At 45.5% G+C, this 16,627-nt stretch overlaps 1 protein-coding gene across 2 annotated transcripts in view; it reads left to right on the top strand.

The window, feature by feature from the left end:
- The window catches only part of SBNO1 (strawberry notch homolog 1), a gene marked incomplete at both ends in the record, with an annotated part of 45,383 nt that overhangs the window by 1,732 nt on the left and 27,024 nt on the right, over positions 1-16,627 (top strand). The window contains 12 exons of one of the 2 annotated variants that reach the window (XM_080717400.1): positions 414-723; positions 3,537-3,637; positions 5,175-5,271; positions 7,020-7,180; positions 8,623-8,756; positions 9,590-9,680; positions 12,322-12,483; positions 13,350-13,485; positions 13,559-13,664; positions 13,781-13,934; positions 14,568-14,750; positions 16,355-16,452. In XM_080717400.1, coding sequence (XP_080573526.1) covers positions 414-723; positions 3,537-3,637; positions 5,175-5,271; positions 7,020-7,180; positions 8,623-8,756; positions 9,590-9,680; positions 12,322-12,483; positions 13,350-13,485; positions 13,559-13,664; positions 13,781-13,934; positions 14,568-14,750; positions 16,355-16,452 — 1,733 coding nt within the window. Of the gene's footprint in view, positions 1-410; positions 724-3,536; positions 3,638-5,174; positions 5,272-7,019; positions 7,181-8,622; positions 8,757-9,589; positions 9,681-12,321; positions 12,484-13,349; positions 13,486-13,558; positions 13,665-13,780; positions 13,935-14,567; positions 14,751-16,354; positions 16,453-16,627 lie in introns of both variants that reach the window. The other variant, XM_080717399.1, reaches the window with a different exon arrangement.

Genomic DNA, 16,627 nt, shown 5'->3' with positions numbered 1-16,627 from the left:
TATATAGTTAGTTAGACGCGAAATGCCAAAAGCAAACAATAATAAAACCAGGTTTAGGTGTGTGCGTGTGTGTGTGTGTGTGTGTGTGTGTGTGTGTACGCGCACGCGCACGCACGCGTTTGATATTGGGGATTGAACCCAGAGGCATTCTACCTTCAAGCTACACTTGCAATCTGATTTTATTTCTTACTTGGAAACGGTCTCACTAGGTTGATAAGAGCCTCACCACTTGCTGAGGGTGTCCACGAACCTGCAGTCCTCCTGTCTTGGCCTCCAGGTTACTGAGTTTCCAGGCATGAGCCGCCATGTCTGGCTCTAGGTTTTTCAGACTCTGCCATGTTTATGGATAAAGACGTTATTGGAGAATAAATCGTGCTGAGCATGCTGAAGTCTTTTGTTTTCTTTTTTAGCAACAACCTCCATCTACTACTACATTTGTGCTAAATCAAATAAATCAACTCCCGACCTTGGGATCTACGATTGTAATGACAAAAACACCGCCTGTTACAACCAATAGACAGACTATCACTTTAACAAAATTCATCCAGACCACTGCGAACACACGCCCGTCTGTCTCAGCACCAGCAGTGCGAAGTGCCGTGGCCTCCGCACCTTCAAAAGACCAGGTGCAGCTGAAGGATCTGCTCAAAAGTAACAGCCTTAATGAACTCATGAAGCTGAAGCCGCCTGCTAATATTGCCCAGCCCGTTGCAACGGCAGCAAGTAAGTTTGTTTCAGTAGTACCAGTTTTCTGCCTTGGTTAAGCTAGGTAAAGGTGTTTTTTCTTTTCGATTTACTTGGGTCCTAAAAGAACAGCAGGAAAAGGCACCGTCTGCCTTGTCCTGTGTGCTCACCGTAGTCACAATCCCAAGGGAAAGCAGACGCAAGGCCTGGATGGGGCATTTGGCTGCGCAGTGAAGTTTGTGGGATCTAAGCAGCTACACGAACGCCGTGAGATCGTCTCGGGGTTTTATATCATGAATAACCAGTTAAAGTTTTTCTTAGTCCTTCAAGTCAGTGCCTCTCACACTTTATGGGCTGATGAATCACTTGAGGTTCTTAATTCAAAAGCCAGAATATGACCCAGGCTGAGGCCCAGGACTCTGCATTTCCCGTGAACTTTGCTGGAAGTTCTTGCCGGTCTTTGGGCCATGTTTGAGGCAGCAGTTTTCAAATGATACTTAACAGCCTGGCCCAGTGGCACGGGCCTGTGACCCTGCACGGAGGCTGAGAATGGAGGACAGCACGTTGAAGGCCAGCGTGGATTCAGAGAGACCATGTTTCAAAATGGAAAATAAGACAGGGCTGGGGCAGGGTGTGCCTCCAAGGTGGGATGGCCCTGGTTCCAGCCCCAGGACCCAGAAAATGACAAATAGAACAAAACAGACTACACGGTGAAGAACTTTGTTGTCAGCTTCACTGCTGGTGGGTAGCTGTGGTTCATAGGTTTCCTGTTACATGGATGTACCTTTTCGTGGGGGGGGGGTACTAAGGATTAAACCCAGGGCCATTCGACCACCAAACCACACCCTGGCCTTTTTTTTTTTTTTGGTGCTGGCAATGAACCCCAAGGGCATTCTACCTCCTAGCTAAACCTTCAGCCCTATTTTGCTTATTTTTTGGAATCAGGGTCTCACTAAGTTGTGAAGGGCCTCAGTAAATTGCTGGGGCTGGCTCTGACCTGAAATTCTTCTGTGTTGACCTCCAGCCACTAAGCTTACCAGTGCGCGCCACCACCATGCTCTCCTAGCTGTATTTCCTTTTTTCTTTTTTTTTCTTTTGCAGTACTGGGATTTGAAACCAGGGACAGTCTACCTCCCAGCTACACCCCCAGACCTATATTTTATTCTTTATTTTGAAACAGTGTCTCACTAAATTGCTGAAGCTGGCCACAAACCTACAATCTTCCTGTCTCAGATCCCCAAACACTGGGACAATAGATGCAGGCCAACACATTTGGCTCTCTTTATGCTTTGGTCCATAAGTTATGAACTTGTTGCTGTAGTTTGTTTATTCTCAAGGTCATATCCTTTTTTTGTGATGCTGGGGATTGAACCAGGGGCATTCTACCTCTGAGCTACACCCCCAGTCTGATTTTTTAATTCTTTATTTTGAAACAGGGTCTCGCTAAGTTGAGAAGGCTCATTAAGTAGCTAAGCCTGGCCACAAACCCGGATCCTCCTGTTTTAGCCTCTCAAGTACTGGGATTACAAGTGTGCACCAGTATCAAGGTCATTTTCTGGATATAACTACATTCTGGCAGCAAGATGCTACTTAAGACCTATTTTTTTTTGTGGTGCTGGGGATGGAACCCAGGAGCCTTCTACCTCCGAGCTACAGCCCCAGGTCTATTTTTTATTCTCTATTTTGAAACAGGGTCTCCCTGAGTTGTAAAGGTCCTAAGTAGCTGAGGCTGTCTGAGAACTGTGATCCTCCTGTCTCAGCCTCCCGAATGCTGGGATGACAAGCGTGCGCCACCAGCCCGGCTAGTTGAGTTGTCCCAGAACTGATTTCCTTTTCCTGCCAGAGAGCAGCAGTTGGTGGCCTGACCTGGCTAAGGTCCAGGGAGCGTCTGGAATGGCCCGGGCGTAGAGAGACGGTTTCCTCTGAGTGGGAGATACCGTGGAAGCCCGCTCATTTTATTTCAAGTGCTCTCCACTCGCCACATCAGTGCATGTCCTCGCAGCTCCGGGAGGACGTGCTGTTGTGAGGAGAGTTCAGAGAGCAAGGCAGAAAGACCGATGTGGAGCTGACTGAGTGCTGTCTGGTACAGTGGGTTCTCCCGCAGTCAGTATAATAATTTGTAAAAGATAAGAACCTGCAAGGCAAGCTCATCCTTGTGTGGAATCGTGAGAAACTGTCAGACTGGACAGGAATGAAAAGACACAGTAAGTGAATGTCGAACATGAGCAAAAGCTTTTTCTTTGAGAGGAAGACACTGGAAGTATCAAGACTGGAGACAGCAAGGCTGTGTGCTCTTCTCTTAGCAGGTGTTGCTGCGGCTGGCTGATCCTCCCACTCCACTCAGCTCCCCAAGTCCTGGGGTTACAGCTGTGCCACGCCCGGCACACTCTCCTGAACTTTTAGTCTATTGAAAGACACATTGAGATTTGGATGGCCAGGTGTGGTGGCGCAGGCCTGTGATCCCAGTACTCGGAGGCTGAGGCAGAGTGGAGCTCGTTTGAATCCGCATGCCGTAGTAACCTGGCAAGAGCATGTTACAGGATCAAAAATGAAACAGGGCTGGGATGTTTCTCAGAGGTATAGTGCCCCCCCCCCCAAAAAAAAAAAAAAGCCGGGTGCGTGGCACACGTCTGTGATCCCTTTCCTTGGCAGGCTGAGACTGCAGCATTGAGGCTCGAGGACAGCTCAGCACGTAGTGGACTCTCATCAACCTAGGGAGCCCGTTTCAGGAGCAGTCAGATAGGGCTGGAGCAGAGCTTAGAGGTAGAGTGCCCCTGGCTCAATTTTCAGCACCACAAAAAGAAAAAATTTGAGATTATGTTTTAAAATTTAAATTGGTTTCCCCTCCTCAGCTGATGTAAGCAATGGTACAGTAAAGAAAGAGTCTGCTAATAAAGAAGTAGCAAGAATATGGATCAACGACATGAAAATGAGGAGTTTTTCCCCGACTTTGGTGAGTTTCGAAAAGCTTTATCTGTGTTTTCTATAGTATGGAAGTATACTTGACTACACATGCTTAGAATAACCCTCAAGGCTTTGTTTTGAATGGAAGGGGCTACTCTGTTACCTACACCCACAGGAGGCTTAAAGCTCCCTGGAGTAAGTTAATAACATTGAAACTTCACCAGTTGATAGCATCTGGTGTTGCATGTAGTGTTGACTTGTTTTTGTTTTGAATCTTACCTAATAAGAACAAATACAATATAAGCCAGAGGTGGTGGTGCACGCCTGGATCCCAGTTCTTTGGAGGCTCAGATAGAGGGTCACAGGTTGGAGGCCAATCTCAGTAACTTAGCAGGGCCTTCAATGACTGAACAACTTTTTGTGTGTGTGTGTGGTACTGGAGGTAGAACCCAGGGGCTTTCTACCTCCAGGCTATACCCCCAGACCTATTGTATACTTTATTTGGAAACAGGGTCTCACTGAGTTGCTGAGGGCCCACTAAGTAGCTGAGGCTGGCTTCAAATCTGTGTGATCCTCCTGTCTCAGCCTCCCAAGCGCGGGGATTACAAGCATGCACCACCACGCCCGGCTGACAAAACTCTGTTTCAAAATAATTAAGTGCTGAGTCGGTTTTGGCGGTGCACACTTGTAATCTCAGTACTTGGGAGGCTGAGATAGGGGGATCGTGGTTTGCGGACAGTCTCAGCTACTTAGACCCTGTTTCAAAATAAAGAATAAAAAGATAGGGCTGGGGGTATAGCTCAGAGGTAGAATGCCCCTGGGTTCCATCCGTAGCCCAAAAAAAAAAAAAAAAAAAATGCTGAGGATGTAGCTCTGAAGAGGTGTTGAGGGTCTTCCTGTCTCTTTCTACTTCTGCATCTGTGATCCTCTACAGAGAAGGACAGAGACAGCCCATGGAGTCGTCTCCTGGGATTGCCAGGGTCCATCTTGCTTACTCCCAGCTTTCTTGGTGTAGGTATTAGGAGCGCCCATTCCGCCCTCAAGTCTGCCGAGGTTTAGGAAGTCGGTTCTGTGGCCGCCTTAGACGTGGTTGTCATGTCCCCAGAAGCCCAGAGTGAATCCTCTGCGCTCCAGCAGAGCCTTCGTGCTCCCCGGCCTCCTAGCTTGGCTTTAGGGTGTGAGGGAAGAAATGCAGGTGGGTGAGGGTTGAAGAAGGCGGGCTGTGGACAGGCCGCGCCCATGAGGCCGTGCTCGTGCCCACGCTTGTCGCCCTTTCTGGACCTGGAACTGAAGGAAGAGGCAGGGGAGAGGCGTGAGCATCCCGGAGAGGCAGGACCCCGGGTGAAGGAGCTCCAGGCCTGGGGGCCAAAGGGAGGGAGAGCAGCCCACGGCGACTGCTCTGCGTAGGAGGGACTGGCCGGCCACTGTCATGGGAACGGCGCATCCTTGGCCGTGAGGTGTGGCCCTGATTGTGGGAGTAGGCGAGTGGCGCCTCGTGTTCCCCCGGCTGCAGGTCGAGTTTCCTCTGTGCTGGCTGGGTCTCCTGTCTACCCACTTGGAATTGATTATGGATTCTTGTTACGCAGAAGGTTCCTGTCTTGAAAGAGGAAGATGAACCAGAGGAAGAAGACGAAGAAGAAATGGGTCATGCAGAAACCTACGCAGAGTATATGCCGATCAAATGTATGTCACTGGGATTTGTCTAATAAATAGTTTCTTATTTTTTGTGATAACTGGGGATTGAACCCAGGGGCATTCTGCCTCTGAGCTACATCCCCAGTCCTCTTTTCATTCTTTATTTTGAAATAGGGTCTCGTTAAGTTGTAGAGGGGTCACTTAGTATCTGAGGCTGGCTGAGAACCCAGGATCCTACAAGTGTGCACCACCACACCTGCATCCTTGAACTTTAAATAACTCCCCTACCCAATTTTTTTTTTTTTTAAAGTGGTACTGAGGATGGAACCTTGGACCTCACACATGCAAGACACTCTACCACTACTACATTTTATTTTATTTATTTAATTTATTTATTTTGTGTGTGGTACTGGGGTTCTTGGAAGCCCTTCTACCTCCAGGCTACACTCCCAGACCTATCTTATATTTTATTTGGAAACAGGGTCTCTTAAGCTAGTGCAGCTGGCTTCGAACCCGTGCGATCCTCCTGTCTCCGCCTCCCAAGCGCGGGGATTACAAGCGTGCGCCACCACGCCCGGCTGCATTTTATTCTTTGAGAGTTTTACTGAGATGCTCAGCCAGGAGTAAACGTTGGAGCTCTTCTTGCCCCCACTGCTTGAGTCGTTGGTATTACAGGACTCCCTATACTTTTTTTTTTGGTACTGGGGATGGAACCCACGGGCGTTCTGCCTCCAAGCTACACAACACAACCTCAACCCTATTTTTTTAGTTCTTTATTTTGGAACAGGATCTCACTGAGTTGCGAAGGGCCAGTAGCTGAGGCAGGCTTTGCGCCCAGATCTCTTGTCTCGGCGTCCCATATCCTCGCCGCCATGCCCAGCTACAGTTTTTGGTTTTCATTACTGCCGACTGAACCCGGAAGTGCCGCTTAGCCCCAGGTCCAACTCTTTGAGACAGGGTCTCATTCAGTTACTCCAGCTGACCTCAAAACTTCAGTCCTCATGTCTCAGCCTCCCAAATACTGAGACTAAAGGTATGCTCACAGTGCCTAATTTAGGTCGAAGCCTTATTTATTTACTTTTGTGATACTGAGGATGTAACCCAGGGGCATTATTCTAACTCTTACCTACACTGGTCTACAGCCAGTCTCTGCAGTTTAGCAGGGCTCTCCACAACTTTGACCATATTTAAAAAAAAATAAAATAGGGATGGAATCGGGGTGATGTGTGAGTTTCAGAGGTAAATTACCCCCTTGGTTTTTGATTTGATCCCCAGTAACACATATGTACTCACAAAACAAATAACTAATAAAACCAGCCAGGCATGATGGCATATGCTTGCAATCCCAGTATTTAGGAGGCTGAGACAGGGGGATTGCTGGTTTGAGGACAGCCTTAGCAAATAGTGAGACTCTCATTAACCTAACAGGACCCTGTTTCAGAATAAAAATAAAATAGGGCTGGGAGTATAGCTGGGAGGTAGAATGCCCTTGGTTCAATTCCCAGTACCACACAAAAAAATTAAAATTTTGTAAATCTTTCTAATTTGTTGAGGCTGGCCTGAAACTTGGTATCCTACCGTCTCGACCACCAAAGTACTGGGATATAAGTGTGCACCACTACATTCAACTTAAACTAGATGTTTTTATTGTAAGTCTTCATCTAAACCACATGCAGTTGAAGCTCAGGGAAAATAGTTCTTACATATTTTTTGTCATAGGAAAAGTATTGGAATATCTTACAAAGCTGGAAATACTATTAGAATAACTTAAACGAAGTATTTTTAATCTCATTTAGTAAAAATTGGCCTGCGTCACCCGGATGCTGTAGTGGAAACTAGTTCTTTATCCAGCGTCACTCCTCCAGATGTTTGGTACAAGACATCCATTTCTGAAGAGACCATCGACAATGGCTGGTTGTCAGCTTTACAGCTCGAGGCGGTTACTTACGCGGCCCAGGTAAGCAGGGCGCGCGTCCAAGTTCTGGAATAGAACTTGGCATTCTCGTTTGCTTTCATGACAGATTTCTGTTTTATTTTATTTATTTATTTATTTATTTATTTATTTATTTATTTATTTTTGCAGTTCCAGGAATGGAACACAGGGGCTTTGCACCTCTGAGCTACACCCCCAGCCCTATATTTTAGTCTCTTTGTTTTGAAACAGGGTCTCACTGAGTTGCAAAGGGCCTCGCTAGGTAGCTGAGGCCGGCCGCGAACCGCGATCCTCCTGCCTCAACCTCCCAAATACTGGATTACAAGCGTGCGCCATCACACTTGGCACGAGACAAATTTCTGAATGTGATTTTTCTTTTTTGTGGTACTGGGTATTCTACCTTGGATCTAAACTGCAAGCCTCTTTTATTCTGCATTTTGAAACAGGATCTCACTAAGCTACAGAGGGCCTCAGTAAGTAGCTGAGGCTGGCTGTGAACCAACAATGCTCTTGTCTCAGTTTCCCAAGTCCTGGGATTACAAGTGTGCAGCACTATACCTGGCTACTCTGTTACAAAATCAACAGAGTGTGGTAGTATATACTTGTAATCCCAATACTTGGGGGGCTGAGATAGGATTGCAGGTTCATGGTCAACCTCAGCAATTTAGTGAGGCTTTCTGCAACCTAGGCCCTGTTTCAAAATGTAAATAAAATAGTGCTAGGTGTGTCTCAGAGGTAGAATGTTCCTGGGTCTAAACCCCAGAGCCCCACACACAGAAACATATACAAAATAGCTAAGGATTTTTAATCCCCCCCCCCCCAAGATGAAAAGATTTGACTATCCCTACTATTGGAGGTGACTGAATAAATAGATATTATACACTTTGAGTGTGGTACAGGCTTTAAAAATGATGATAGTTATATCAGATGTCTTGAAAAGGATTTCGTTCATGGCTATGTTTGTGTAAAATAAATAATAACCTAAATCTCCCACGTATCCCCTAAGATTCTATATGTGATATAAAAGTTTGCATTTGATTATTTAGGTTTGGAGGGGGGTGTGTCTTGAGAAAGTAGCAGAAGGAAAATAGAGCAAATCTGTAGAAAGTATATTCAAGGATAAACCCTTTACTGCTCATATAAAAACAGGTGATGTCCGTGTATTCCTTCAACTACGCATGAAATAATAATCACCTGAGCCAGGCGTGGTGGCGCATGCTTGTAATCACAGCATTTGGGTGGTAGAGACCAGAGGGACGCCGTTTGGAGCAGCCTTAGCTTCTTAGCGAGGCCCATCGCAACTCAGTGAGACTTTCAAAAAATTTTTAAAAAGACTAAAAAATAGGACTGTGGGTGTAGCTCAGAGGTAGAATGCCTCTGGGTTCCATCCCCAGTGCCGCCAAAAAAAAAAAGATGAATCAACTTTTATAAAGGACTATATTAACTACCAGCTTTTTCTTTTTCAGCAACATGAAACATTCCTACCTAATGGAGACCGGGCCGGCTTCTTGATAGGGGACGGTGCTGGTGTGGGGAAAGGCAGGACCATAGCAGGCATCATCTATGAGAATTACCTGCTGAGCAGAAAGCGCGCACTGTGGTGAGTGCTGGCGGGACGGGCGCTCACATGGACTGGTGCTTATTCAGCCTGTGCAGGGGGTAATCGAGCAGGTGCTTTCATTGTTGTAGGGGCATTCTACCTTGGAGCTACATCCCCAGTCCTATTTTTTATTCTTACTTTGCAGCAGAGTCTCATTGAGTTGCAAAGGGCCTCACTAAGTAGTTAAGGCTGTCTTTGAACCTCAGTCCTCCTATTTCAGCCTCCCAGATGCTGGGATTACAAGTGTGCGCTATCAAGCCTAGCTTAAGTAGGTGCCTTCTTTTTGTTTTTTTGTTTTTTGGTTTTTTTTTGGCATTACTGGGGATGGAACCCAGGGACATGGTACCTCTGAGCTATGAGCTACACCCTCAGACTTATTTTTTATTCTTTTTTGAAATAGGGTCTCACTGAGCTGGGCGTGGTGGCGCACGCTTGTCATCCCAGCGCTTGGGAGGCTGAGACAGGAGGATCCCAGCCTCAGCTACTTAGTGAGGCTCTCAGAAACTTGGTGAAACCCTGTTTCCAAATAAAATATAAAATAGGTCTGGGAGCATAGCCTGGAGGTAGAAAGCCGCTGGGTTCCACCACAACTACCACCAAAAATTAAAAAAAAAAAAAGAAAGTAAAACAGAAATAGGGTCTCACTAAGTAGTTGAGGCTGACTGTGGACCGCAATCCTCTGGTCTCAGCCTCCCAAATGCTGGGAGACAAGCGTGTGTCACCATGCCTGGCTGGTAGGTGCATTTTTTGAAGTGTCAAGATCTAGCGTTATCCTGAATTCTAGTAGAACAATGTAACTTGAATTTCATTTACCTTTTCTTTTTTTATTTTAGGTTTAGTGTTTCAAATGACTTGAAGTATGATGCTGAAAGAGATTTGAGGGATATTGGAGCCAAAAACATTTTGGTTCATTCCCTGAATAAGGTATGAGAGCTTTTGTTGAGCTGGCCGTGAGTGGCAGTGGTGTCTCCTGGTGCTGCAGCTGTGTGAGGCTCCGAGGGCTCCTTCGTCAGGCAGCACCACTGCAGGCGCTCTCAGTGGCATGGAGTTAGTGGTAGCAGACAAGTCGCCACCATCCCCCAGTGATGCCCTTGATCTGTCTTCAGTGTTACTGTGTCTTCGTGTCTAGAGTCATTTCGTGTGACTCTGAAAGGGGCAGAGTATCAAGTTGGTGTGCGATCACTCATTACCAAGACCTGTGCCGCAGGCCCAGAAAGGGAAATGGCGCATAGAGACTGGTTGCAGCGTTTGTAACTAATGGACTATCAGTCATGCATAGATTTCTGTTTATGTGAAAACAGTTCTGTAAAGTGGAAGAACACAGTGTCAGGGTCCGCAGCGCAGTTTAATAGACTAGAGCCTTAGTGTTCACTTAAATCTGTTAGCCGGCCTGGTGGGTACGCGTGTAATCCCAGCATTCGTGAGCCTGAGACAGGAAGATTGTGGTCATGACCAGCCTCGGCTACCTAGTGAGGCCCTCTGCAACTCAGTGAGACCCTTGTTCAAAATAAAGAATAAAAAATAGAGCAGGGGGTGTAGCTCGGAGTAGAATGCCCCGGGCTCCATCTCCAGGCCCAGCAGAGAATCTTTGTTGACGTTCTGTGCACCATGTTGTTTGTCAAGGTGGATTTGACAGACGTGGCGTCTACAAGTGCCTCCAACTACCCTTGAAACTAAATGTAATTCTGCTCTCTGTGTGAAATTAGGGTTCATATTAGGGTGCCCTCTCAGTGACTTTTTGGGTAGGTTTTATTAAATGGATTGGTAGTTTTATTTATTTATTTATTTTGGTGTTACTGGGGTTCCTGGAAACCCTTCTCCCTCTGGGCTACACTCCCAGACCTATTTTTTATATTTTTATTTGGAAACGGTCTCTTAAGCCAGCGAGACTGGCTTCGAACCGTTGTGCGATCCTCCCAAGTGTGGGGATTACAAGCGTGCGCCACCATGCCTGGTGGATTGGTAGTTTTAAATCACTCTTTTTTTTTTTTTTTTTTTTTTTGGTGATACTGGGGTTCCTGGAAACCCTTCTACCTCCGGGCTACACTCCCAGACCTATTTTTACTTTTTATTTGGAAACAGGGTCTCTTAAGCCAGCGCGGCTGGCTTCAAACCTGTGCGATCCTCCTGTCTCCGCCTCCCAATCTCCAGGGATTACAAGTGTGGGCCACCTCGCCCGGCTTTCTTTCGTTTTGTTTTGTTACAGTACTGGAGGTGGAACTCAGGGGTATTTTACCTCTTGAGCTACACCTCCACCCTGTTTTTAATTCTTTATTTAGAAACAGGGTCTCACTAAGTTGCGGAGGCCTCACTAAGTAAGGCTGGCCGCAAACCTGTGATCCTCCTGTCTCAGCCTTTCAAGTTTGGGATTAAAAGTGCGAACCCCTATGCCTGGTTTTAATTACTGTTTTGATAACTACGTACAGTTTAAGACTAAAAATATAGCCAGGTGCAGTGGTGCATCCTTGTCATTCCAGTGCTTAGGCTGAGACAGGAGGATCGCAGATTTGGAGCCAACTTCAGCTACTTAGTGAGAACCTATTTCAAAATAAAGAATGAAACCCGGGAGTGGTGGCGCACGCTTGTAATCCCAGCATTCGGGAGGCAGAGACTGGTTCGTGGCCAGCCTCAGCTACTTGGTGAGGTCCTCCGCAACTTAGTGAGACCCTGTCTCAAAATAAAAATTAAAATAGGGCAGGGCGTGTAGCTTGGAGGTAGAATGCCCCTGGGTTCCATCCCTAGTACTGAAAAACTAAGGTCATGGAAGCTGCTGGACATGGTGGCACACATATCTAATCCCAGTACTTTAGAGGATGAGATGGGAGAATCACAGGTTCAAAGCCAGTCTCAGCTATCTAGTGAGACCCTGTTTCAAAATAAATAAAACGTGCTAGGGATGAGGCTCAGAGGAGGAAACCTCAGGTTCAGTCTCCAGCATCATTAAGAATTAAAATGAAGGCCGGGCGTGGTGGCCCACACTTATAATCCCCGCGCTTGGGAGGCAGAGATGGGAGGGTCACGCAGGTTTGAAGCCAGCCATGCTGGCTTAAGAGACCCTGTTTCCAAATAAGAATATAAATAGGTCTGGGAGTGTAGCCCGGAGGTAGAAGGGTTTCCAGGAGCCCCAGTATCACCAAAAAAAAAAAAAAAAGATGAAGAAGAAAAATGAGCAGCCCACAGCTAGAAAGCATTTTTAGAACAATGTAATTGAAAAGGGCGTGTTTATCATCGCAGCCATCATCCATCCCTCAGCCTAGTCAGGTGCTTGGCCTGCAGGAAGGGCACAGTCAGAACTCGAGACCAAACATTGCGCCTTTTCTTACAGGGAAGTTTGTTTTTTATTTGTGGTCGGCTTTCTTGAGGTTTTAAAAACTACATCTTCGTGCCATGGGGTGTGTGTGTGTACATATACACAGCAGGTTCTGTGTATCATTTTGCGTGGTTACACTTTTGAGATCGTCACCCGCTTACTGGTTTAAGAAATCTTACTGGAGAGATTTGGGTGTGATCAGTGTATCTTAAGAGAAGAGTATAGTAATTAAATTCTTGTCTTTTTCTTTTTTAGTTTAAATATGGAAAAATTTCTTCGAAACACAATGGGAGTGTGAAAAAGGGTGTTATTTTTGCTACCTATTCTTCCCTCATTGGTGAAAGCCAGTCTGGTGGTAAATACAAAACGAGGTTAAAACAGCTTCTTCATTGGTGCGGCGATGACTTCGATGGAGTTGTATCCTTTGTGACAAATGTATTTATGTCTTTTAATTGCACAAAAGTTATGTAAGGATAGACCATTGGGAGAGGTGTCTTAGTGCTTGGGGATTCTTTTATCCTTCAGATAGGAGACCACACTTGAGCCCCTGCCGTAGGAGAGTGGTGCAGGTCTGGGGCCTGCCAGGCGCCCTTTTAGACCACGTAGGGATTCGCATTGTGTAACGCATGACGTCGTTGACTTAGTGGCTCCTACTGCATTTGTGCACAGCATGTCTTTTACTGTCCTACACGAGCGCTGCCAAGTTTTTTGTTTTGTTTTGTTTGCTTGTCTGGGGATGGAACCCGGGATTCTTGGGGATTTGACCTCCAAGCTACACCCCCTGCCTTATTTTTTATTCTTTATTTTGAAATAGGGTCTCACTGAGTTGCAGAAGGCCTCACTAAGTATCTGAGGCTGGCCATGAACGGCGATCCTCCAGTCTCAGCCTCCTGAATGCTGGGATAACAAGTGTGCGCCAGCACGCCCGGCTCAAATACCTGTAGAATATGACAATTTTGTGTTTATTTTGGTGCTGGGATTACAAGCTTGCGCCGCCACACCCATCTTGAGGTTTGTTTGTGTTTTGCTGCTGGGAATTGAACTCTACACTTTAAAGCTACAGCCCAGCTCTTTTTAGTTTTGAAACAGTCTCATGAGTTGCTAAGACTGGCCTGGAATCTGGATCCTCCCTGCCTCAGCCTCCCAAGTACTGGGATTATAGGCGTGTGCCACCACACCTGGCTGACTCCTCTTTGTGTAGTCTTAGAATAGACACCTCGGGAAAACTTACCTGTTCTGAATGTTTGTAGACACTCATGTATTCCTTAACACATTCGCTACAGATAGTATTTGATGAATGCCATAAAGCAAAAAATTTATGTCCTGTTGGTTCTTCAAAGCCAACCAAGACAGGCTTAGCAGTTTTAGAGCTTCAGAACAAATTGCCAAAAGCCAGAGTTGTTTATGCTAGTGCCACTGGTGAGTTGTTATTGAATTAGAAACAAATTTGTGTGCTATGTATGCAGCTGTAATATACGTGGGGATTTTCTAGGTGCTTCTGAACCACGCAACATGGCCTACATGAACCGTCTGGGAATATGGGGCGAGGGGACTCCGTTTAGAGAATTCAGTGACTTCATTCAAGCCGTGGAGCGCAGGTAATGCGGCTTGTGGCGCCTGCTCTGTAGCCGTGATTGTGCTGCTGCTGAGACCCTCACCGTCTAAAGTCCTGCTTCATTTACTGACAGTTCCTGTGTGTTTTAATTTTATTCAGAGGTGTCGGTGCCATGGAAATCGTTGCTATGGATATGAAGCTTAGAGGAATGTACATCGCCAGACAGCTGAGCTTTACTGGAGTGACCTTCAAAATCGAGGAAGTTCTTCTTTCTCAGAATTATGTTAAAATGTACAATAAAGCAGTCAAGCTGGTGAGAAATATTCAGTTCCTAATGCTTTTAATATGCCTGACACCGCTCACTAGTTTTGTGCATTATGATGTCTGTCAGCCCCTAGGAAAACCCTTCTGATGGGAAACAACAAATACATGGCCACAGCATCGGTTATTTAGCCAGCGTCCTTATCTCCTAGGTTTCCCTTTGATAAAATAATTCATAAAAAATAGCTGTTTAAAGCTGGGCGTAGCATCCCACGCTTTAAACCCAGAGCGTGGGAGGTCGACGCAGGAGGATCGCAGGTTGGTGGCCAGCCTCAGCTACTTAGTGAGGCCCTCTGCAACTTAGTGAGACCCTGTTCCCAAATAAAGAATAAAGAAAAAGTCGGATGGGGGGGTGTAGCTTGGAGGTAGAATGCCCCTGGATTCGATTCCTAGTACCCCCAACACAAAATAGCCATTTATTTTAGTCACGTAGTTCTCAGGATTAGAATGTAACCATGGTTCTTACAACGACTGCTTTAGGTAATAAGAATTTCAAGGCCTTGGGTGAGCACCCTCAAAGCAAATGTTGAGAGGTCTCCACGTTAGTGACTGTCTTGCGTGCATGGATTGTCTTTACATAAGCACACCCTGAAGTGAGACACACGAAATGTCGGTTTCTGTTTAGTGGGTCATCGCCAGAGAGCGGTTTCAGCAAGCTGCAGATCTGATCGACGCCGAGCAGCGAATGAAGAAGTCCATGTGGGGCCAGTTCTGGTCTGCTCACCAGAGGTTTTTCAAATACTTGTGCATAGCGTCCAAGGTCAAAAGGGTTGTGCAACTGGCACGCGAGGAAATCAAGAATGGAAAAGTAAGTTGGCGGCACAGTAAGATATTTACTCTTCAGAGTTTAGTTTTTTGGGGTGTGAGATTTTCTTCCTTTAAAGCTGGGACTTGCTAAAAGTTATTTGTAAGAGCATTACTATAGTAAGACTTTTTTTTTGTTTTTTGGTGGTACTGGGGATGGAATCTAGGGCCCTTCTACCTCTGGGCTACACTCCTAGACCTATTTTGTATTTTATTTGGAAACTGGGTCTTACTATGTTGCTGAGAGCCTCACTAAGTAGCTGAGGCTGGCTTCGAACCTGCACGATCCTCCTGTCTTAACCTCCCAACCTCTGGGATTACAAGCGTGCACCACCACGTCAGGCTTATAGTAAGACTTTTAAAAGATACATCTTTAAAACCAAAAGCCTTCTAGGAACCCCAGTACCACAAAAAAAAAAAAAAAAAAAAAAAAACTAAAAGCCTGGCATGGTGGCTCAGACCCTTAGCTACTTAGTGAGATGCTTTGCAACTCAGTGAGACCCTGTTTCAAAAATAAAGAGTAAAACATAGAGCTGGGGGTATAGCTTGGAAGTATAATGCCCCTGGTGTTCCATCCCCAGTAGCACATTATAGAATTTAGATGTTCCAAGTTATAAGAAAATGTCTTTGTACTTTCACTCTGCATGCCTGTCACTGATGCCCACCTATGGATGTGGCAGCTCGAGCTGTTTTTCTTGCATCGTTCGCTCTTGTTGTGGAGGAGGTGGTGCTGAGTACTGAGTCCAGGGCGCTCAACCATGATGGTCCATTCCCATCTACTTTTTACTTTTTGATTTTGAGGCAGGGTCTCTTATTGTTGCCCAGGCTTGTCTGGAATCTGCAGTCCTTCTGCCTCAGCTTTCTGAGTTACTGGGATTACAGGTGTGTGCTATTGTGCCCAGGCAAACTGCTTTTCTTTTTGGTAAATAATTTATTTACTTAAAACACAAAGGGCTGTGTACTTTGTAAGGGCCAAAGAACATTAATCATGCTCATTATTGTAGTTTGTTAGTACTAAGTTTTTGATAAATAGGATGTCTAAAATGTATAAAATAAACCAGGTATGTTGGCCCACGCCTGTAATCCCAGTACTTGGGAGGTTGAGACAAGAAGATTCATGGGCTGGGGACAACCTCAACAAATAGATTCTCAGCAACCTAGCAAGATCCTATTTTAAAATAAAAAATAAAGGCTGGGAATGTAGCCTGTAGGTAAAATGCCCCTGATTTTAATCAGTAGTATTGCCAAATATCTATATATTTATATAGATATATAGACATATACATACATATAAACATGTGCATGTGTGCACACACAAAATAAAGCACACATACTTTATGAAATGCAGGGTCATGGAAATACTCTTATTTAATTTCTTTTCTTTTTTTTTTTTTCTTTCTTTTTTTGTGGGCTGGGTGATGGAACCCAGGGGCATTTGAACTCTGAGCTACACCTCCTGCCCTATTTTTTATTCTTTATTTTGAAACAGGGTCTTACTGAGTTGCTAAGAGCCTCACTAAGTAGCTGAGGCTGGGATTACAAGTATGTGCCACCACGCCTGGCTCCACAAATATATTTTTATTTATAACAAATTTTTTCTTTTTCCAGTGTGTTGTAATTGGTCTGCAGTCTACCGGAGAAGCTAGAACGTTAGAAGCCTTGGAAGAAGGCGGAGGAGAATTGAATGATTTTGTTTCAACTGCCAAGTAATGTTTTTGGTTTTATTTTTGTGTTTACTTGGTTCACGTTAACATTTCCTTGAGATAAAATTTTGGATTCACATATGCCCTCTTTAGAAGTTTTTTGTGGAGCTGGGTGTGGTGGTGCACGCTTGTAATTCCAGCATTCTGGAGGCTGAGTGAGACCAGAGGATTGTGGTCC

This window comes from Muscardinus avellanarius (assembly GCF_963383645.1).
Source record: "Muscardinus avellanarius genome assembly, chromosome: 21".
NCBI classification, from domain to species: Eukaryota; Metazoa; Chordata; class Mammalia; order Rodentia; family Gliridae; genus Muscardinus; species Muscardinus avellanarius.
Note: the sequence above shows the minus strand (reverse complement) of the source record. Positions and strands in the feature narration are given on the sequence as shown.